The sequence below is a fragment of the Erpetoichthys calabaricus genome, chromosome 15 (assembly GCF_900747795.2).
Source record: "Erpetoichthys calabaricus chromosome 15, fErpCal1.3, whole genome shotgun sequence".
In the NCBI taxonomy this organism is placed as follows: Eukaryota; Metazoa; Chordata; class Cladistia; order Polypteriformes; family Polypteridae; genus Erpetoichthys; species Erpetoichthys calabaricus.
In genome coordinates, this window is record NC_041408.2 from 5486093 (window position 1) to 5510987 (window position 24895).

At 42.5% G+C, this 24895-nt stretch overlaps 1 protein-coding gene across 1 annotated transcript in view; it reads right to left on the minus strand.

The window, feature by feature from the left end:
- Positions 1–24895, minus strand: part of LOC114666239 (1-phosphatidylinositol 4,5-bisphosphate phosphodiesterase beta-1) — a 550124-nt gene that overhangs the window by 157042 nt on the left and 368187 nt on the right. Inside the window, 2 exon segments of the mRNA XM_051919279.1 lie at positions 18856–19022; positions 24027–24127. Coding sequence (XP_051775239.1) covers positions 18856–19022; positions 24027–24127 — 268 coding nt within the window.

Here is a 24895-nt window from a genome sequence, read left to right on the forward strand (position 1 = left end):
CTCCAGGGGTTGGCGCTGTGTCCTAATGCCTCTCTCTCTCTCTCTCTTCCTCCATCTACAGACACATTGATTGATGGCTAGAGCACCTGTGATGTCACTTCCATTGGGCCCGCCCCCCTGGACCCGCCTCTTCCTATCAGAAGAGCCTAAAACTGGAAGCTCCACCATCTTGGGGCAGTTCTGTTTTGAACTTGTGTCTTTAGAGACGACTCCACGATAATTTTTTTTAAGTTTTTTATTTTTTTAATCTCAATTGCAACAGGGTGGCTGTCTTGGGACCCCCAGCTCTTTATCGTTGTTCTGTCTTTCTGTTACAGCATCTCTGATTGGATAAAACATAAGACATCTTGTCTTTATATATTTTTTTTGTTTGAATACAAAAGTCAAAATAAATTTACAAATCCCTTTTTCTTGTTTTTATTTGCATTTTCCATATTATCCCAACTTTTTAGGAATCTGGTTTTCACAAACCCAGTAATGGCCGCCGACTGATTTATTACACATGTTCTCAGATTTACTTCCTGCGAGTTTCAGGTTTTTGGGACAGACCAGGGCATTAATTAGATTTGTTAGTTCAGTTAGTTACTTACATCGTCTCCAATTAATTCTTGATGGTTTTAAGGAACCCAGTGCCTCGTGTGTTAGCCTGGTGTTCTTGTTTTGTTGTTATCTTCATTAATAAGTTCATCACATTCAGATTAGTCCATTAAGTCAAAGAGCTCAATTGCTCTCCATCATGGCCACTCAGACGCGGCGAGGTGCCAGTTTTCAGTCGCCCTCGTCACTTGTCACGTATTTAAGGGCCGCGCCGAGTGACAGTTCCCTCATTTTTGCGCACCGCCTGTCGGTGTCCTGCACTTTCCAGATGAATGGACGGCTCTCTGTATAAATAAACGTCCACAGTCTGCTGATTCAACTTTGTTCGCACATCGATATTCATTTCAAATCGACAATAGAGCTCGAATTAAGTTCTGGCACCAGAGCCTGATAAAGGTTACAAGGCTGTCAGTATAAATTATGTTGGAAATATTGATTCTTGTGCCCCATTTTTCTGCTGGAATTCATTTACATAATTACAGTTGCTCATCTTTCGAAGATTATTGACCCAATAATAGAAGGTCTGGCGTATTTAAAAATGACCCATCTTTATGTTGGGGTAGGAGTGAAAAATTCACCAAGCTAAAGCGTTAAAGGGAGGCTTTGGAGATTCAACTGCCTTTAAGTTAAAGAGGCAAAAAAATAAATGATTCCCTATAATAATAATAAAAAAAACAAACTTTTAGCATGGAGGCAAACGCTTCCTGTCTAACGGTGGAGCAGTGGTTAGCGTTACTGAATCACATATCCTGGGTACAGGTCTCATGCCCAGTCCTGCCAGTGTGGAGTTGGCACGATTGCTTTGCACTTCTTGTCAGGACCTTCACAATTTAAATATATTTTAGCACTGCTTATAATTTTTCTCCTACTTTTATTTACGTAAAATTAATTCATTGTATCTGCCTCTTATGAATGTCACCACCCTGAGCGGATAAATTGTGCAATACGGGGTTACAAATTCCAAAATTTGTTAAAATCAGAGGGAAGAGATTGAAGAGGTGACCTGGCAAGATGAAGACGTCCCTGTGGAGGGACGAGGACAAGGAGGACATTGTGATTGTGGGGTAAACAGACAGGCCACCCTCCCATCAATCCAGTAAATCGATTACCACAGGACTACAGGATGTCTGCTTGGTTTTATTCCCGTTAGAGTATTTGTTTGTCGCCCGTTTTTCACTTCATACACGCCTTTAATTGTTTACATTTTCCACCATATGGAACTTCTTTATTCTGGATCAAGGCACCACTTAGAGATGCCACCTGCTCCAATTAATTAAAGACACAGAATCAGTTCATTTAACTTGCAGCACAACTACGGATTAGCATTCAATTTCTATAGATCTCCACAATCCTCACTCCCACAAGCGGCCATAGGATGGTGTGTGCCGGCTTCTGCGTGGGATGTGGCGGAGAACAAAACACAAATGTTTGTTCTTTTTTTAATGTCTTTAGAGAGATCAGAAGAGAACATTTTTTGTGTGTTGGAACACCACTAGCGTGGGAAACGTTTCCCACTGAAATAAAGTAACGGACAATTTTTAAAATTTTTGATGTTATTTGAGGAAACAGTGCCTGGATTATGCACCATGCTAGTCAGTTTAATGCATTAACTCTCAATAACTGAATATTCATCCTGAAATATTTAGAAAAATGACACAGAGAATGCTGCAATCCCGAGATGCACAAGGACATAAAATGTTAAGAACAAGAGGAACCCTTTAAGATCATCGAGATTATTGCCAGGTCCCTAAAGCACTTCCTAAACTACTCACTAGAGGGAGAAATCCCATGAAAACCCCAGCCTAGATACAAAGAGTGCCTCACAGAACCTTTATACGAGGGACATTTAAAAAGTTTTGGCACTTTTATATTTCTGTTGGAAAGGCGGAAGGAGTAGTGATTGGTCATATCAGCCCACCGCCAGAAAATCTTGGGACCCCTGGCAATTATGGTTGAGCACCTGGGTCCCCCGGCTCTGTACTATGATTATTTTGACTCCCCAAGCTGATCGAGTGACATGTCTATGCTACACTCAAGCTTAATGTCAAACACATTGAAATTTCAATCAACCCTAATTAAATTGATATAATATCGCATTGCATGTCGTGTTCCATGATGTGCGGAGGGTCTGGTAGCTTTGAATTAAAATTCCTAACAGAGTAAACGTATATTTTTCAAGTCAAGTCAAGTCAAGTTAGGGAGCATGCACTGGTACAGTGTGTTGCCACACCCACTACACGACAAAATAACTTGGGATCCTGGCGGGCAACCCCCCCCAGGCAGACACGCGGTCCAGTCCCACCCTCCGGAAATGACCCTCTATCTGCTGCAGCCAGGTGTTACGTGGGCGACCCCTTGGCCTGGTCCAGCCACTCGGGTCACCAACAATGATGATCTTATGAGCCAGATCACCCTCGGGGAAACGCGCCACATGGCCGTAGTGCCGTAACTGATGCTCCCTCACAATGCAGGTCATGTGCCTCATTCGGGACTCCATGAGCAACACAAAGTCAAACCAACGGTACCCAAAGATTCTCTGGAGAGACACAGTGTCAAAGGAGTCCAGTCTTCATCTCAGGTCACTGGATAGCGTCCATGTCTCACAACCATATAGCAAGACAGGAAGCACCACAAGTCTAAAGACTTGGACATTCATCCTTTTGCAGATATCAGGAGCGCCACACACCCCTTAATAGTGACCTCGTGACACCCCATGCTCTCCCAAACCGTCTACTGACTTCATAAGAAGAGTCACCAGAGTCACATGAATGTCCCTGCCGAGGTCAGTAAACCTCTCAATGACGAGGTCGACACTCTCTCCGCAGACAGACACACTGCTGATGGCCGTGCCCAAGAGGTCATTAAAGGCATGGATCTTTGGTTTTTATCAGGACACTCGCAAGCCCAGACCCTCAGACTCCTCACTCAGTCTCTCGAGAGCCCCCATCAGAACCTCCATTGACACCGCGGAGATCACAGCATCGTCAGATCACAGTATCTTTCTGCAACGTTTTTATTTCTGTATGATCAACGATCATAGTGACTACCTACGGAGCTTAACATCTGCGTCATACACGTTCTTGACGTGAATCTCCTCATCTTTCACATGATGTGACAGATCCTTTGAATATTTCACATCCAAATTTGCACAAGAGGCTGAGATCTCCTCCATGTTCCTAAAGTTTAAAAGTGGACAAAAAAAAAAAAAAGGCGACTGTCACACGCGCGAGTAGGAGGGCGGCCAACGGGCCCAATGGTCCAGGAAAAGAACAATCAAGGGGAGTGGACATGGAATTCTTATGTCTCTCTCTCTTATTCTCCAGGAGAAAAGAAGACAACTAAACGTACCCTTTGGAACTCGACTGCAGTTACACGCACACACAATAAGCAAATCCACTTCCGGCTTTCGAAGATACGACACCACTGGATGACTTCACTTCCGGTCCATTCCTGATGACCTCACTTCCCCCTTCACAGCGGTCTTTTTGCAAATGTCATTTCTGGTCCGTCTGCTATAAAAGTCCCCCTGGTTCACTCAATCAATGTCTGCTGAAGTCTGTTATGTGCTTGCATTACGGTGCAGAAGGGAGAATCTAAGTGATCTACAGCATACGGGACGGCGTCCCAAACCTTCACGTGAGTCTTTTGTGTTTTCCGTCTTTCACATCGACATGTGTTATTTAGGCTTTCAAAACGCCTGGGCAATTCTGAAATGAAGGAATCTATCATAACGTGAAAGGTGCCTCTTCCAAATTTTACTTCTGGATCTTGGGATTCCTGACCGTCTGCTTCTGCGTCAGATCCGTCGGACTCAATGAGACGTCTTTGGTTCTTTTGCGATGCCAACCTGATTTGAACGCTGCAGGGATTTCCATTTCATTTGCCGCAGCTTTAGCCTCCCACTGTTTGGGGGCCCCTGACAGGTGTCATGGTCGACTCCCCCCTGGTTGTGTCTGAGAGCGTCAAATTTCATCTCAAAGGAACGTTGACTATGTGATGTCATTTGTTTTTGAAATTCTTAATAATTTACGAAAAAAGTGTGGAAATGTTTTGAACGTCCTTCGTAGAAGATTTATCCCTCATAAAAAATATTCCCTAATAACAATGAAGCTCAGTGGAGCCCCAAGACAAAATGGAATCGCCTGTAACATGAAGACAATCATAGCACCTGCACCTCACAAGAGGTCATCCACCTGCAGCTAAGCCTCTTCAGACCCCTGACCAGGACTTGGAGGGGAGACCAACCAGGAAAAGCTTGGGTTGCTGCTGGAAGAGGTGTTGGTGAGGCCAGCAGGGGGCGCTTACTCTGTGGTGTGTCTGAATGTGGATCCCAGTGCAGAGATGGGGACCAAGGTTATTATAGTTAACGAAAACTAAAATCAAAACTGAAAAACTATTATTAAAAAAACATTTTCGTAAACTGAAATAAAATAATTAACAAAACCGAAATGAAAAACTAAAACTAAACGAAGCTATTAAAGTAGCTGGAAAGACTAACTGAAATAAAATAATAATTTATTAAAATAATTTTAGTTTTCGTTTTTGAATGAATATTCTTGCTGTTAGTTTTTAACCCTTATAACTTTTAACTCTAAAACTGAACATCATCCACCACGAGCCGCCCGCACATACAGTTAGGTCCATAAATATTTGGACAGAGATAACATTTTTATAATTTTGGTTCTGTACGTTACCACAATGAATTTTAAATGAAACAACTCGGATGCAGTTGAAGTGCAGACTTTCAGCTTTAATTCAGTGGGGTGAACAAAACGATTGCATAAAAATGTGAGGCAACTAAAGCATTTTTTGAACACAATCCCTTCATTTCAGGGGCTCAAAAGTCATTGGACAATTGACTCTTTGGTTATCTCATAAGATAAGATAAGATAAGAACTTTATTTATCCCGAGGAAAGCCAAGCAAAATGACACCTTTTATTGGCTAACTAGAAAGATTACAATATGCAAGCTTTCGAGGCAACTCAGGCCCCTTCTTCAGGCAAGATGTAATACAGAAACTGAAGTTTCCTATGTTGTCATATACATGCTCAGTGCAACAAGAGGAATAAAGATAAGGTAGTAAAGAGTTTAAAAAGAACAGTAGTAATAGTGCAAACAGAATAACAACTCTAAACAAAGTAACAAATAACTATAACTAATAGTTTGTATTATAACTGTATAACTAATTTGTGCAAAGCAACAAACAACTATAACTAAAACTATAACAGATATAATAAAACAACAGATTATTAGTGCAGGTGTGGGCAAGTCCATCGTTATGTCCTTATCAATTAAGCAGATAAAAGGCCTGGAGTTGATTTGAGGTGTGATGCTTGCATGTGGAAGATTTTGCTGTGAACAGACAACATGCGGTCAAAGGAGCTCTCCATGAAGGTGAAAGAAGCCATCCTTAAGCTGAAAAAACCCATCCGAGAAATTGCTCCAATATTACGAGTGGCAAAATCTACAGTTTGGTCCATCCTGAGAAAGAAAGCAAGCACTGGTGAACTTAGCAAACGCAAAAAGACCTGGACGTCCACAGAAGACAACAGTGGTGGATGATCGTATTTCCATGGTGAAGAGAAACCCCTTCACAGCAGCCAACCAAGTGAACAACACTCTCCAGGGGGTAGGCGGGCGTATCGATATCCAAGTCTACCATAAAGAGATAATAACCTTAAAAACTTTAAAAATATCTGTCCCTCTATCCTTTCTGGATCCATTTCTGATCTTTTACTGTCTGCACCTATTCCATCAACACTAGATAGTCTTGTTGACCACTATAACTCAGCCCTTCACTCAGCATTAGATAAAAAAGCTCCTTTAAAACATAAGGAGGTTTCCTTTAAACGCTCAGCTCCTTGGTATAACTCAGAATTGCGATCTATGAAAGCAGCTGGCCGACGCCTTGAGAGAATGTCACGTAAGACTGGCCTCACCGTGCACATCCAGGCTTTCTCTGACCACCAAAGAGCTTACAGAGAAGCACTAACTTCTGCCAAGAACACCCATTATGGCAGAATAATAGAAAGTGGCCATGATAACCCAAGGGTTTTGTTCTCTGTAGTTAATAAACTACTCGAACCCGCATCTGGTCCAACTACCTCTTCTACTGAAGTCTGTGAGGAATTCCTCCACTTTTTCCGTAACAAAATTAAAGATCTAAATAATTCAACTAACATAAATACATCATCTGTTTATATCTCTCCCTGTTTTCCCACTCCATCCAGCTCCTTCTCTAAGTTCTCACCAGTCACCTCTGCGTTTGTTAATAACCTGCTTTGTAAGATGAGGCCGACTACTTGTGTACTGGACCCCATCCCCACCACACTACTTAAATCCTGCCTTCATGCCATAATCCCGACTGTTACAACAATAATAAACTCATCCCTTGACACTGGCTCTGTGCCCCTCACTTTTAAAATTGCTTCTGTAACCCCAATGTTAAAAAAGTCTGGTCTTGATGCTGACAATCTTAACAATTTCTGCCCTATTTCCCACTTACCTTTCCTGTCAAAAGTTCTTGAGCGTGTTGTAGCTTCCCAACTCACCAATTACCTAACCTCTAATAATTTGATGGAACCCTTTCAGTCTGGTTTCAGGGTGCAGCACAGCTGTGAAACTGCTCTGCTACGGGTAACCAATGTTCTGCTTATGGCAGCAGACTCTGGACAGACCAGCATATTAATTCTGTTAGACCTCAGTGCAGCATTTGACACTGTTAGACATGACATCCTACTGTCCAGAATGGAGAACATGCTGGGTATCTCTGGCACTGCCCTCCAGTGGTTCAAGTCCTATCTGACTGATAGGCAAGAGTTTGTTAGTCTTGGCAACAGCAGATCCAGCTCAGCGCCAGTCACACAAGGAGTCCCTCAGGGCTCTGTCCTTGGTCCTCTGCTTTTCTGTATTTATATGCTTCCCCTTGGCCATATTATCCGTAGTTATGGATTGGGTTATCATTTTTATGCAGATGATACTCAGCTCTACTTCAATGTTATAAAAGTGGAACGTCATCAGAGCTTTCTCAGCTCACAACCTGCCTTAGTGAAATTAAAACTTGGATGGAGCAGAACTCTTTAAAATTAAATTGCAATAAAACTGAACTCCTGCAAATTGGGACTAAAATGCAACTTAATAAAATGAGCTCCTTCCCAGTCCATCTTGGCAGTGATCTCATCAGACCTGCCTCTACTGTAAAAAATCTTGGTGTCATTTTTGATTCCTCCCTCACTTATTCCGCCCACATAAATCACATTAAGAAGCTTTCTTACTTTCACCTCCGTAACATATCCCGTGTTCGCTCCTTCCTCTCCTTCTCTAATGCTGAGAAACTTGTCCATGCTTTCATCACATCCCGCATCGATTATTGTAATTCCCTACTGGCAGGTGCCCCTTCTAATCTTATATCACAGCTCCAGCTTATTCAAAACTCAGCTGCAAGAGTCCTTACTCGAACCAGCAGCAGCGAGCACATCACACCCATCCTGCTCCGCCTTCACTGGCTCCCTGTGTCCTATAGAATCGAATATAAAATCCTACTAATAATCTACAAAGCTTTAAATAACCTCGCACCAAACTACATCAGTGACCTCCTCCATCACTCTGTGGCTGTCCGCCCACTAAGGTCCCCTGATTCTGGCAATCTTGTTGTGCCCCTCACTAATCTACACTCCATGGGTGACAGCAGGGCCTTCAGCTGTATAGCGCCCTGACTCTGGAATGACCTACGGAAATTAATCAGGTCAGCTGACTCCATGAATTCCTTTAAAAAACAACTCAAAACTCATCTGTTCAGGAAGGCTTTTAACTCTACTTGACTTTATTACCCTTCTCTCAGTTTACTTCTCTGTCAAGATGCTCATGTAACCTGTATGTGTGTGCGAGACCATCAATTATGTTGTCTGTTTTTTTTTTCAGAATTTACTGTCTTAATCTTCTTTATTTATTTATCTGGTTTGTACAATGCTATATACTGTATATTCTGCCGTTCTTAATTTATTCTGTAAGTGCCTTGAGCATGGGAAAGGCGCTATATAAATAAAATGTATTATTATTATTTATTATTAATATAAAATAGAAATGTCTTTGTAAAATAAAAACTAAATTAAAACTGAAAATGCACGATGAAGGAAAACTAAAACTAATCTGATTTTCCAAGTAAGGTCAGAAAAAATATAAAAAGGCAAAACTATAATCACCTTGATGGGGACACTCTGCTGTAAAACTGGCACCGTCCTTCAGATGAGACGTCAAACCGAGGTCCGGACTCTGTGGTCATTAAAGATCCCTGGGCATCCTTCGTAAAGAGTAGGAGGTATCCCGATATCCTGGCTAAATCATCCACCATGGCCCCCTAATCATCCCCTGTCTCTAATATTCTCTCTGTACTGCCCACCTCAGGATCACTTTGATTAATGGTGTTCACTTAGTATCTTCAGAGTTCGATGCCCGGGGTAGGGGTTTCTCTCCATCATGTTTACTTTAATTAAAGGTACTCACTCACTATCATCATAGTTAGACAACCAGCACCTTCATAAACAGAAATGGCACCTTTTTGTGTTGTAACAAAAGGCGCTATACCAGCGCTCAACCCGGTACAGACAGACGCAGGAGGCACACTGATACAACAAATTAATGTTTTCTTTTCTTTTCTTCGCCTGTGGGTATCGCCTTCCCCGTGTCCCACAGGCACAACACAGTCCCAAATAAAGCACAAGCCCACAGAATTCTTCTTCTCTTCGTCTTTTTCTTTCCTCCTCCACTCCTCTCTGGCAAGCTGCATCCACTACCACCCAACTCTGGCTCCTCGGAGTGATGGCTGCTGGCTCCTTTTATAGCCCACCCAGAAGTGATCCAGATGTTTGATGACCTATTTCCACCTCAGGAACCACTGCAGCGCCCCCTGGTGGCACCCCCGGATCCCAATAGGGTCGTAGAGATCTCCATCTTCCATGAAGCCCTGCGGGAATCCAAGCCACCACTGCAACCCAGGGGGGCTGCCATCTAGCGTCGTGGTGGAGGTCCTGTTCAGTGCATGCTTGTTCCCCACGACCTTACACAGAAGAAGCATGCCGACCGGGGCCCACCATAGTGTACATACCATGGACACGACCATCAAACTTCTACAACTGTCCTCGGGGAACGTACGCGTGCCCCTCAGATGACGGTGCCCTTTGTCGCTCTACTCTATGCCCACTTACATCCCTTAATCCTTTTGTTTTTGCTAAGCATTTCTTTATTTATTTATATTTTACATTTTTTGTAACCTTTAGTAAAATCCTCCTTTTTAAAAATGTATCTGCAAGCTGCAGTTATTTTTTGTGTTACACTCCGTTAATTAATTTCCCATTGGGAAGTTAAAGAACATTCTTGTTTTGTTGGTCATCTGCACAGCTGGGCATCTCCTCCTGCTTCCAGCTTAAAAATGAAGGATTTAAAAGTAAATAAATAAATAAATGAACACGTTCATTATACAGCCGTTTCTAATAGGATTTCCTTATTGTTTTTGCAGCCATTATCTGGCTCTACTTTAGAGACACAGAGATGGAGCGCTTCATTAGAAACACTGACTAAAATTAGCAGAAAGGAAGAAAGACGATGATGTGCTTTAATCTTGTATGGAGGATCAGTTATAGTCAATAATAAAAAAATATAACTCCAAAATACGGTCTCGTAATCGCATTCATAAAGGGAATAACAAATAATTCAGATGAAATGTCAAATAGAAAAAAATTAAAAAGACGACAACACTGTTAGATTCGCTCCAAAACCAAACAATAGATGAATCTTTGTGGGAAAGAACAAAGGAAGGAAACTGTAACCATTAACTTTACAGTGGAAACAGTTTATGGAGGAAAGTAGAAGAGCAAAGCGTCTCCGTAGAAGATCTGGGATTTGTTTTAGGACTTTCCTCAAAAACCATGAAAGTCTCCAACGCTGAGGTCTACATTTATTTCTTAGATTTGAACCCATCTTAGGGATGGGTAGCCTAGCTAGTACGTATTGTCACACACGTGCGCATGGGAGCCAGCTACATGGACCAAAAGAAGGGAATTCCACACCAGGCCCCCCTTGGGGGTTGGATAACGTTAAACCTCCTTCTTTAATCTCTGCAGACCAAACCGGTAAAATGCTGCCTGGAACCTCTGATGTCACTTCCAGTCCTGGACCCGATGATGCCACTTCCGGTTTCGATGGCACCACTTCCAGTTATGAGCCCAAAGATATCACTTCCGGTTCCGGGCCCAATGACATCACTACCGGTTTTGGGCCCGATGACGGCACTTCCCGCCCCGCCCCAAGGATGTCACTTCCGGTTCATCCCCCTAGGGTGACACTTCCCTTCTCACCCCCTAGGACTTCACTTTCCAGTTCATCCCCCGAGGACATCACTTCCGGTTCATCTCCCTAGGACATCACTCCCCGTCCCACCCCCGAGGACATCACTTCCGGTTCCTCCCCCTGGGATGTCACTTCCCATCCTGCCCCCAAGGACGTCACTTCCAGTTCCTCCCTACAATTATATTAATTGTATTTTTAGTTATTTTATTTTATAAAATACATTTTTTTATTTTGTTCTAGTTTTCTGTGGAGTCAACAATTATTTTTATTTACATCTGTGCTTAAAATTGTAGCTTTTATTTTATTTAGTTCTGGCATTTTTTACATAATATTAGTACAATCGTAATTTTATTTTCTGTTGCAAGACCACAAATGCCGGCCTACGCATATTTCAATGCAAGTTACGTACGTTTCAGCTAACGAAATACACTCACAGTTCATAATGCCGTTAAACACATCTTGACTATCAATGATCAAACAGAGGACGTGGCCTAATTAGTGTAGTCGGCAGGATCAAATGTTTTCAACCCAAGACACCGGTCTGTGCAAGCACATTGCTGTTACGCTTTAAATGAGTGCGCATTTCGAGGGATCTGTTCATGTGGCAACGACATATATTGCACTGATTAGCCACACAGTGGAAATATTCGCCCGACGGACGCCAGTGATGCGGGTGCACAGATGAGGGTCCTCGGCCACTGGCACCAGCAGGCCGCATGTGTTGTTCACCTTTCTTTCTTTCTTTTTCTTTCTTTCTTTCTTTGATGCACTTAAAATCGTTGCATGACATCGAGCTAAATGAGCCCTCAAATTCGTCGTATTCTTTCCACTAACTAAAAACCACATTCTTTTTCTTCTTCTTGCACGCTACATTGTGCTTTTATTATCATCTGCGCTGTCATTAAAGTATTTCCACACATTACGTTCTCATTTTCTACACTCAAACATCTGTGCAAAACTCGCCATCGTCAACCACACGTGCTTACTGCTTCAACCCGACGAGCCAAATGTGCTCAACCAACCAAACAAGCAAACACATGACTCTAGTAAATCCAAGGTACAAGATCAACGCATCCTAACTGAACACTCAGGGCGACCAAACAAACCCTCTCTGCACGACTGACCCGGACTCAACGTTTTTTCGTTTTTACTCAATATTTCGTTCTGGTTTTAGTTCGCTCCCATATCACTAAATTTTGTTTTTAATTAGTTTGCCTTAATTTCAGTTCTCGTGCTTTTAACACGAAAAATTATATTTTCAGCTCTGGTTCTCGTCTCTCTATTATAAAAAACTTGAAAGGCTTGGAAGGAGACAAGATCAGATTTTCTCTGAGACACTTTAACATCCCGCGAGACAAGAGGACGGCAGCTGTAGAGGCTTTTAAATGTTCGACGCGCTGTGCAACATGTAGAACATGCAGGATGGCAGCAGCAAGCCAGCAGTTGATCGAGCAAAGAGGAGGGAAAAAAAAAAAAAAAAAACTATTTGTTTCCCTTTGTATCACCGTTTAAAAGGGGGTTTCTGAGGAGCGACCATATCTCCTTAGTGTGCGTTCAGCTCCCCTCTTCACCACGTGAGTGGTGGAGACGTGAAGTGGCTGGCACGTAGAGTGCCCCAGGTAGAGGTGGGCAAGTGAAGCCAGCAGGGTGAAAAGCCCCCTAGTTTTCATTATGAAAGTATCCCTTCTTCCAACACAGGATTCTGGACCTATGAAAGAGAAGCAGTAAATACTGCACCACCCACATAACTCTTCAAATGTGTACTGGTTTTGATGGTCCCTACTTTACAAATGGATGTGCATGCAGAGCTATTAGGAAGCATTAGTTAAAACATCTGAGCCTAAACAGCGAAACCTAAATAACACTTTTGTGACCGTTAATGTTAATTGAGGAAGTCGGGAGTGGCAGAGAAGTATGTAAGAGTTGTACACGATATGAATGAGGGAAGTGTGACCGTGATGAGGTCTGCGGTAGGAGTGACGGAGGTGGGATTACATCAGGGATCAGCTCTGAGTCCTTTCTTATTTGCAATGGTGATGGACAGGTTGACAGACAAGATTAAACAGGAGTCCCCATGGACTGTGATGTTTGCTGATGACATTGTGATCTGTAGCAATAGTAGGGAGCAGGTTGAGGAGACCCTGGAGAGGTGGAGATATGAGAGGAGAGGAATGAATGTCAGTAGGAACAAGACAGAATACATGTGTGTGAATGAGAGGGAGGTCAGTGGAATGGTGAGGATGCAGGGAGGAGAGTTGGCGAAGGTGGAGGAGTTTAAATACTTGGAATCAACAGTACAGAGTAATGGGGATTGTGGAAGAGAAGTGAAGAAGAGAGTGCAGGGTGGAATGGGTGGAGAAGAATGTCAGGAGTGATCTGTGACAGACGAGTATCAGCAAGTGTGACAGGGAAGGTCTACAGGATGGTAGTGAGACCAGCGAGGTTATGTGGGCTGGAGATGGTAGCACTGACCAGAAAGCAGGAGACAGAGCTGGAGGTGGCAGAGTGCTAAGATTTGCATTGGGTGTGACGAGGATGGACAGGATTAGAAATGAGAGCATTAGAGGGTCAGCTCAGGTGGAACGGTAGGGAGACAAAGTCACAGAGGTGAGATGGCATTGGTTTGGACATGAGCAGAGGAGAGATGCTGGGTATGTTGAGAGAAGGGTGCTAAGGATATAGCTGCCAGGGAAGAGGAAGGCCTAAGAGGAGGTTTATGGATGTGGTGAGAGAGGACATGCAGGTGATGGTGTGACAGAACAAGATGACGAGGACAGGAAGATATGGAAGAAGATGACCCGCTGTGGCAACCCCTAACAGGAGCAGCTGAAAGAAGAAGAAGAATGTTAATTATTTATTTATGAATGAAAAACAAGATCACGTTTCCTAGCATACGGTGCGAAAAATACCACATGGCTCTCCGTTATGGTGGGCAGGCATCTTCCCCTTTACATGAGAGCTGGGGCTCTGGGCTGCAGGATGACCTGTGGCCACTAGGCGGTGTTCTGAGCGGATGGTCACAGGGATTCTAGAGGAAGGATTTAAAATGTAAAAGGAAGACATATCTATCTTATAATAATAGAATCTCGTATGGGTGTTGTAACAACTAAAGAGCTCCAGCTGCTGACGATCATAAAGAAGGAGATGCCCTTGAATGCGGATTTTAGATGCCTTACCTATAGAGAGAAAGCAATAAAAGGCTGCTATCTGCCATACACGTGACAGGCGTGATTTATAGGTTGGTAAAATCTGCACGCACCAAGGTTAAAAAAAAAAATAAAATAAAATAGATATTGCCTGACTTTGGGTACTCAGGGAGTCGCATGTTTTATTTAATGAGGGGCACTTTGGAAAAGCAGAGATGTACGATTTTCAAACTGCAGGATGGACACTGAATCCAGGTGTTTTTTTTATTATTAATATTATTATTATTAATGCTGTCACTTGATTCACCTAATAGTTCAGGTTCAGTCTGTTCTAAAACTGACCTCACGGTTTCTCATGTACACGCCATTGTGAGTGTTGGTTGAAAGCTCCACCCAACTCATGAATATTGATGTGTTACATTAGAGTGGCAAAACGCATACAAATATTCATGATTTTTTGCAGCTTAATGTTATTGTATCCACTAGGTGGCAGCACAACACGGTCCCGAGAGTTAACACTGTAAAGTGGATCATTACACATCACCCCAAGTTTGACTCGGGCTTAACCCTAATTACATAAGAATTCTGAGCCCGAGCCACGTTGAGGGTTAATGCCAAGGAAAGTTAAATTTGTTGGAATTGGCTCCAGCTTGCCCATGACCCTGCCTTAGGATACGAAAATTTAGAAAATAGCCGAATAAAACAGCTCAGTGGGCTCCGGACCTGCAAGAATTTTAAAGGGTTCAGGACAGATGTGATGCCACCAGGAAGTTTACTGCTGCATGTACTGCTGCCATGGCGCCACTTACCTTTCTCCATTGACAGGGGGACAACTATGCCATCGGATTTTGAAAATTCTGTTAAAAACATGGGCGGCACGGTGGCGCAGTGGGTAGCGCTGCTGCCTCGCAGTTGGGAGACCTGGGGACCTGGGTTCGCTTCCCGGGTCCTCCCTGCGTGAAGTTTGCATGTTCTTCCCGTGTCTGCGTGGGTTTCCTCCGGGTGCTCCGGTTTCCTTCCACAGTCCAAAGACATGCAGGTTAGGTGGATTGGTGATTCTAAATTTGCCCTAGTGTGTGAGCTTGGTGTGTTTGTGTGTGTCCTGCGGTGGGTTGGCACCCTGCCTGGGATTGGTTCCTGCCTTGTGCCCTGTGTTGGCTGAGATTGGCTCCAGCAGACCCCCGTGACCCTGTGTTCGGATTCAGCGGGTTGGAAAATGGATGGATGGATGGATGTTAAAAACATTTTTTATAGATCTGGCCATTTGATGGTAGAAGGGAAATGGGGAGATTGTTTCCCAGGAAGAGGTGGCTGGAGAGACCCCCCTTCAAGAGTTAGAATGGCAGAGTGGGAGTGACTTAGGGTCCCGTCAAGTGGCACGACTTTTCCAGTAACTTTCAGTTAGATAGATAGATAGATAGATAGATAGATAGATAGATAGATAGATAGATAGATAGATAGATAGATAGATAGATAGATAGATAGATAGATAGATAGATAGATAGATAGATAGATAGATAGATAGATAGATACTTTATTAATCCCAAGGGGAAATTCACATAAAATTAGTTGCAGGCTTCATTTCGATAATCTTAGCGAGTCAGACGCAGTTGTGACGCTTGTTCAGTTGTCTTCACTTGTTACTCTTGTTCATTTGTTTTCAGCCATAGATGTTGCTCAACAGTGATATCACCTCACACGACTTGATTTTCAGTAGCAGACTTCAGTTACGTAATCTGAAGCGCACGCTCCTGTCACTTTGTCACGTAGTTTGATATCCCGTAGTCCAACCAGTCTGCTACTCCCCTGGATATAATCACACAGGGTTCCGTATTTGTCTCAAGTCGCTGGGGTGGACGCGGCTACCAGGAATATTGAACGCAGGTGTTTTGGACCATGCAAACCAGGGAGAGGCTCATGTCTCATGTTCAGTGTTTTAACTTTTGTCACACACGTGCGCAGGGGAGGAAGCTAGAAGGACCGAAAGAAGGTAATTCCACGCCAGGCCAGGGGGTGGAGGGGTGCAGTTAAACCTTATCACTGCAGAACAAATGTGGGAACTTCTGCCTGGAACCTCTGACATCACTTCCAGGTCTGGACCTGATGACAGCACTTCTGGTTCCGGACCCGATGATGTCACTTCCGGTTTTGATGACATCACTTCCAGTTATGGGTTTGATGATATCACTTCCAGTTCTGGGCCTGATGATGTCACTTCCGGTTCTGATGAGATCACTTCCAGTTTCTGGGCCCGATGACATCACCTCTCCAGCCTTGCCTTAAAACTCATTCAACTTCCTTCTGTGAATCAGTTCTGTTGTGGACTCAAACTGTACCTTCAATCTTCACTCGTTGCAGCCTTTATTCAAGTATCCGGGTTGCTGCCCCAAACCTTTTTCACGTGTCAAGGCGTAGCATTTCACACTTTCCATGGCAGAATGAGACTGTCACTGAACACCGCACTGGCTCTGTCAGGCAGCACGTTATCGGCTGTCAGTTAAGAGCTCAGCTTGCAATGTTCTGGAAAATCACCATGGAGTTGTGTAGTTTGTCCTGCCCTGCGATTTCTTGTTGTGTAATCTGACATCCTCAGGCCACCAGAGCAGCAAACAGACATCCAGTTTGACATCCCCTCCAACTAGAAGTTCATGAAATGTGCTACCAGGACCTACTCCAAGGTGACCGAGAGGCCATGTAGGACGGAGAGAAGGCAACTTGAACACAGCAAGGGGTTTTTATTCAGATGTTGCTGGTTGAGTTGATGACACAATGTCTTTAATCTTTTGTTTTGGTGGGCTGGCATCCCCAGAGTCATAACCCTAATCCTTAGGGGCCGGGATGTTAGAGATGTCTGCCAGTGGCAACTCGGGGGAACACTTCTGACCCAAAGGTGATTTTGAGGTTCACTTCAGAAGTGACACTTAGATGGGGCTTAAGGGATGCACCCTAATGGTGACCCCCCCCCCCCCCCCCCCCCCATGAAATGAGGAGCCACATCTCAATTAGCCCAGTGGTACGGAGGGACCATCTAGTGTCTGGACCACCATTACCCTGGCATAGGCAGACCCACCAGGGTGCTTTATATTCTGTCTGTAATCGTTTCCCACAGTGCAGTTCTTCTAGTTTGGAGGGATTATGCAATTCCAGTCAGTGTCACTTCCTGATTTGCATTTGCTTCTGTCCTTGTGGCTGGATGATCGCGCATTATGTAACGTTTTAGTGGATATTTATTGTTTTCACACAGAATTTGATTATGTAATTGTAAGCCCACTTTTAAACAATGTTCTTTTGAGTTTATACTCTTGGGGAATGGATGCTTTGATTATTTTTAACAATACAACTGCCAAGTAACTAAAGCTTCACACGCACTGCCCATGAAATTTACAGGCAGTCGGGGCTATTAAAGTGAAGGAGTCTCTCAAAAATAGAATATGCTGGTGGGCCAACACTTTATGACCACCTGCCTCTTAATATGCAGTTGTACAGTGCAAGGCAATATAGAAGGATTATAAAAAAGATTATTTATTTGGAGAAACAGGAAAAATGCAACAAAAATCTTCACAGGCAGCAGGACATAAGCGATATGAAGACCACAAGAAAATCCAAATAACAGAAGCAAAAAAATACTTGAGGGCCATGAGATCAAAATCAAAGAAAATACAAAACTCTCAAATCCAACCAAAATCCACCGGGGTGCATTCAAAATAATCCATCATGGACTACAATTCCCAGCATGCCTTTACAGGGCTGAGGACGGTCCCTTAACAGTGATGGACAGGCAGCTCTGCCCTCTTGGGAATCCACCCACAAAATACAAGGAATGTAAGAGAACTGCAAAACTTGAAAAATTACTAAATAATAATAATAATAATAATAATAATTCTTTACATTTATATAGAGCTTTTCTCCCTACTCAAAGCATTTTTCATAGTGAGTGGGGAGCCACTTCAACCACCACCAATGTGTAGCACCTGGATGATGTGATGGCAGCCATTTTCACGCCAGTACGCTCACCACACATTAAATGTTACATGGTGATGTAGTGAGAGAGACAGGCAGCCAATTAGAAACAGGGGGTGATTAGGGGGCTACAAAGAGCAGGCCCTGGGGGGTAATTTAGCCAGGACATCAGGATACTCTTTACGAAGGATTCCCAGGGACCTTTAATGACCACATAGAGTCAGGACCTTGGTTTTATGTCTCATATGGGGGACGGTGCCATTTGTACAGCACAGTGTCCCCTGTCACTACACTGGGGCATTAGGACCTCAAGCTAAGCGCCCCCTGCTGGCCTCACCAACACCTCTTCTAGCAGCAACCCAAGTTTTTCCCAGTTTGTCTCCCATCCAAGTCCTGGTCAGGCCTGAACAGGCTTAACTGAAGATGGATGACCTCTTCTGAAGTGCATGTGGCTAATTAGATAAATAATAAAAGGTACCAGAACACTAATAATGGAAACAATGAACCATAAGAAGAGGAGAATAAAAAAGACAAAACAAAGCCATTTAAATATAAGCCTTGACCATAAAAAGAGCAAGGCCAGGCTGCTTAGGTTCCATTGCTTCGTTCCTTACCCCTGCTCCCCTTCTTCACTGCCTTTGTTAATTAATTCTCTTTGTTTTTATAGCTTTAGTTTTCCTGGGTGGTCATTTGGGTTTGGGGGTCTCTCCTCAAATGCCCGCTACAGCCCATAGCCCATTGTCAGACTTGTACACACAATGCCACGTACAGCACACTTTATGCTTAGGCATGACTGGCATGACTAACCTTTTTTCGCCAAGACGCTGTTTGGTTCGTATTTCTCAATGAGCAGCTGCACTTGTTCCTGCTTCAGCGGTGGGTACAGTATTTCATTCAGCCGGGGGTCTCGCTGCTTCGTATTTATGAATTCCGTCATCTGATCGGAGGTAAGGAAAGGCTTGCTCTTGGCACCACTAGGACAGAGAGGAAACGATGTATTAGATATTCCACATTAATATTCTCTTTGGAGACAAGGAAACTCTGATGAAAACATTAGGGTTCACAAGAGACCTGCCCTGATTAGGCAAACTTCAAACACATGCATGGAATCTCTGATGATTACGTTCAATTTGGTATTTTAAGGAAACCTGTTTCCCCCGAAGACCTGTATTTAGAGGTAGAAAAAGACAGCATGAGCTCGGCTAACTTGTGATTTCCTGCAATTAACTTTAATGTTCACCGATGGGTGGGGTCAGAATGAGCGTCTGCACAATCCTGCAAATTGGTTCTTTAATCCTCGCAGAAAAGAGGGAAAGGGGGGCTTCACATGGAATATATTTGCTAGTGATTCTTAAAAAAAAAATTGTTGGATCTATCCATCTATCTATTATATAGTGCCTTTCATGTTTTTTTTTAATATATAGTGCCTTTCATATCTATCCATCTATCCATTTATTATACAGTGCCTTTATATCTATTTATCTGTCTATTATATAGTGCCTTTCATATCTATCCATTTATTATACAGTGTCTTTATATCTATTTATCTATCTATTATATAGTGCCTTTCATATCTATCTATCCATTTATTATACAGTGCCTTTATATCTATTTATCTATCTATTATATAGTGCCTTTCATATCTATCTATCCATTTATTGTACAGTGCCTTTTATATCTGTCTATCTATTATACAGTGCCTTTATATCTATTTATCTATCTATTATATAGTGCCTTTCATATCTATCTACCCTTTTATTGTACAGTGCCTTTATATCTATTTTTCTATGTATTATATAGTGCCTTTCATATCTATCTATCCATTTATTATACAGTGCCTTTATATCTATTTATCTATCTATTATATAGTGCCTTTCATATCTATCTATCCATTTATTGTACAGTGCCTTTTATATCTGTCTATCTATTATACAGTGCCTTTATATTTATTTATCTATCTATTATATACTGCCTTTCATATCTATCTACCCTTTTATTGTACAGTGCCTTTATATCTATTTATCTATCTATTATATAGTGCCTTTCATATCTATCTATCCATTTATTATACAGTGCCTTTATATCTATTTATCTATCTATTATATAGTGCCTTTCATATCTATCTATCCATTTATTATACAGTGCCTTTATATCTATTTATCTATTATATAGTGCCTTTCATATCTATCTATCCATTTAGTATACAGTGCCTTTATATCTATTTATCTATCTATTATATAGTGCCTTTCATATCTATCTATCCATTTATTATACAGTGCCTTTATATCTATTTATCTATCTATTATATAGTGCATATCATATCTATCTATCCATTTATTATACAGTGCCTTTATATCTATTTATCTATCTATTATATAGTGCCTTTCATATCTATCTATCCATTTAATATACAGTGCCTTTATATCTATTTATCTATTATATAGTGCCTTTCATATCTATCTATCCATTTAGTATACAGTGCCTTTATATCTATTTATCTATCTATTATATAGTGCCTTTCATATCTATCTATCCATTTATTATACAGTGCCTTTATATCTATTTATCTATCTATTATATAGTGCCTTTCATATCTATCTATCCATTTATTATACAGTGCCTTTATATCTATTTATCTATTATATAGTGCCTTTCATATCTATCTGTCCATTTAGTATACAGTGCCTTTATATCTATTTATCTATCTATTATATAGTGCCTTTCATATCTATCTATCCATTTATTATACAGTGCCTTTTATGTCTATATAATATATAGTGCCTTTCCTATCTATCTATCTATCTATCTATCTATCTATCTATCTATCTATCTATCTATCTATCTATCTATCTATCTATCTATCTATCTATCTATCTATCTATCTATCTATCTATCTAAAGAGCTTCTGTACAAAGCTAAAATTTCCACCTGGAGCCAAATAAAGATCTCTCGAACTGTTCTGCATAGGAAACAACTGCACGACTAATGATTTAAATTGTACCAATGAGACCAAACAAAAAGTGAAATTCATTTTCTTTAGACCCCCTTTGTGTCTCAGCATTCTTGCAATTGGAATCAAACATCCTTTTCTCCAAAAAACAAACAATCAGGTCATGGGGTGTATTTACTTTTTCACACCCCTTTTTCAAGCCTAACTTGACTCATTTTTTTTTTAAATAAGCCATCGGCCTGCAGTGACCGCATCTTGTAAAATGAAGTGCTTTGAGCACAGGCTGCCCTTGTAAACCGAGTTTGTTTAACATTTTATTAGACTGGACCACCAGGCCTCCACAGGGGGCTTGTTGAGAGGGTGTTTTATGACACCTTGTAAAGTAGTGTTTATTACTGCCTACACGAAACTAAAAGTACCACACTGTAAAAGCACACAACGTTAACAACACGCCCTCATGCCCATCTAAGACTCACTTGTATGATCTTCTGTGAAAACGTTTCCGCACCAAAGCCTGGTGCACTGAAATCCAGACCAACTGGCACTGTGACTTTCGAATTTTTGGTAACAAAGAAGTGATGTGGTGTTTCTCCTGTCGGTATCACCCGGCTATCAAACCACAACATAATAATAATAAAAACTTGTGTAATATCACAATGCTAATTCCAAGACAGTTGGGTGTTGCGAGACAGTATCTCCAGGGATTATTGTGAGAGACAAGAAAAGAGCTGGGGCCTCATGTATAAACAGTGCGTACGTACAAAAATGCTGCGTATGCCCGTTTTCAGGCTGACTTCGAGATTTATAAAAACTAAGCTTGGTGTAAAGCGACGCACATTTCCATTTTTCTCCTGTCACACACGTGTGAGTAGGAAGGAGCTGTAAGGGAAGGTAATTCCACACCAGGCCAGAGGGAGGTGGGATGCACGAAACAGTCTTCTGTTGTCTCTGCAGTCCAAACACGGGGAAAACCTGCCTGATTTAACTTTGATGACATCACTTCCGGTTCCGGCCTTTAAAGCCGCCATGTTTTCACTAAAACATCAGTTCAGTTGTGGACTCCAACCAATGCACATCAGGGCCATTTTCATACCCTGTTTTGCAGCCAGGGATACGATACAGGTGGCTGCCCCAAACCTTTTTGAGTGTGTCGAGTCCGTACGCCATGTCTGAGTGTGAACTCTACGTGTGGAGTTATACATGAGGCCCCCCCGAGACAATGACAAGAGACGAGAATCGTAGTTAATAGCCAGGCCAGGCTGAAACTAGGAGCTCAAAAGAGAAACATGAGAGATCAAAGCACTGGGGGGCAAACCACAACTCAAAATCCAAATCAGAAGGTTGATCAAGAACATGAAACAAAATCAAGCACTGGGCCTTCTTGAGTAACCAACCGACTACTGCTAAAGATCCTGAAGGTTCATCCAACAGTGTGACACCACAATATGGAACAGCTGCCATACTTCTATCATCACTACTGCTTCTGTCACAAACGTGACAGTTCTGTGACAAGTCCACCAGCCCCAGCTCTCCTCCTCTTCCTCTGTGACACAAACAACCATGCAGGTGGACGTCAGCGTTACTTTTGCAAACTGCCTCTAATGGAGATGGCACCCCCATAACCACCGGGAGCTCTTTTTTGAGGTAAAGTACTGGGGGGGTTTGGTAAACAAATAATCCAAATCAGATGGGGATCAAAAAACCAAAATGGCACTTGGACTTCTTGAGTTACCAACTAACTGCTGGCAAAGATCTCAACTGAGGGATACCAAAATACTCACAGTATCGCTCGCTACCACTTACGTCACAAATGTGTCGATCGCAGTTACGCGACACGTCACTCGAGTCAAGTGAACCAAAGAACAGAGCGAAATGAAATACAAAAAAAATAAACTTCAATGGTTACCAACTCTCACACGATTAAAGACCAACAAAAACCCGTGTTTAAAAATAAGTAATTACTTCATTGAGATAGCATGGAAAACAGCAACAAAACAAAAGGGAGGGTCTCATGGGCTAAATTGAAGGGAAATGCAAGGCAAAGGATAAGAACTTGGCCCAATCACTAACTCCGTTTCCGTTTTCATCCTCAGAGTGGAGTAGAACCCGCCAGAAGAACCGTGACGTCACTCCTGCCCCAAGTCCTCAAGCCCCACCTCTTCTTCTGTGACATAATCCACCACACAGATGGAAGTCAGCATTCAGTTTCGAACCTGCTTCTGATAGTGATGGAGGTGTGTAACCAGGTTGAAAAGGGGAGACCAACAAAGAAACACCAGAGACGAAAACACCGGGAGAACCAAAAAAAAAAGAAAATCAAAATCCAAGTCAAAAAATGGATCAAAAAGCAAAGCAAAACCTGGCACCTGACCAGCTTGACTTGCCATCTAACTACCACTAAAGATCTGTAAAGTTTATTCAGCTGAGGGATACCAAAATACTCACAGTATCGATACCGCCCCGTCACCAGTCACTAACTGAGTTTCTGTTTTTGTTCTTAGAGTGGAGGAGACTCTGCCAGAAAGAACCGTGACGTCACTCCCACCCCAAGTCCACAAGCCCCATTTCTTCCTCTTCCTTTGTGATGGAAGTGGGTGTTCAGTTTGGAATCTGCCTCTGATGGAGATGGAGGTGTGTAACCAGGTTGAAACGAGGAGATCAAAACAGAAACATGAGAGAAGAAAGCATTGAGGCAACCAAAAAAAAAAATCAAAATCCAAATCAGAAGGTGACCAAAAAAAATAAAATGAATCCCAGCACTGGGCCTACTGGAGTAGCAGACTAACTACAGCTAAAGATCTTGAATGTTTAGCACCCCAGCGTCAGTGAGCCTCACTCAGCTTTGGGTGAGGACCTCTAGAAGAGGACAACACCACCGAGGTGAACGTGCTAAAAAAATTCACAGGCAAAATATACACCCCCCAAAGCTGGCAGTCCTCTTCACAATTGTTGGTATCAAAGCATACCAGGTGGTGAGTAATGTGCCATTCGCATTTTAAACATTATATGGCAGTAAATCTACGCTTACCATTCTGCAAAGATACTGTCGATTTCTGGGCGAGGGCATAAACTGCTTAGAAACACTCGGTAAACTTCAGGTGTAAAGTCTTCTTGTGGAATGGAGTCATTCTGTAAAAAAAAAAAAAAAAAAAAAAGGGTGAATAAATGACATAAACCGCCTTTGAACCCTCGTCACACATTGGTAACACGTTATGCAATCATTTCATCATCTAGTTTGATACACGCGCTAAGTCACAGCTACAGGTCTGACACACCCAACTCAGCTATAAATCAACGTCCAGCCTGACAGGCTGTTTCTGGTGGCTTGGTGGCCATGTTCTCGGTTCACCTACATTGGCCAGTCTCTTCTCTTCAGTATTGGAAGAAATGATTTGATGCCTCTCCTGATGTCAACCATATTCACTCATAGGACAGAAATTTTGTCACCTCAGGTTGTTGAGATTTATCTGACAAGGTGGTGTGAAGTTGATGAATCATGTATCATAAAATCACAAAAAGACTTTATTGTTCTTCAGCTGGAGGGCACGTCTTCCCGATGAACCCCTCCGCCACAACACAGTCCAAGTAAAGCACAAAGCAAATCATCACAAATACACCCTTCTGGCACCACCACTCCTCCCTTGAAGCTTCGTCCTCCTCCACCCAACTCTGGCCACTGAGTGGTGGTTGCTGGCCCCATTTATAGCCCACCCAGTGCGTGATCACCTGTTTCTGATTGCACTTCCAGGCGGGGCTGTAGAGGTGTCCAGGCCGGCTCAGGGAACCATGCAGCAGTCCTTGGTGGCCACCCCAGATCCCAACAGGGCTGTGGAGAACTCCATCTCTCATTAAGCCCTGCGGGAACCTGAGGCACCCACGTCAGTCAGGGAGGCTGCC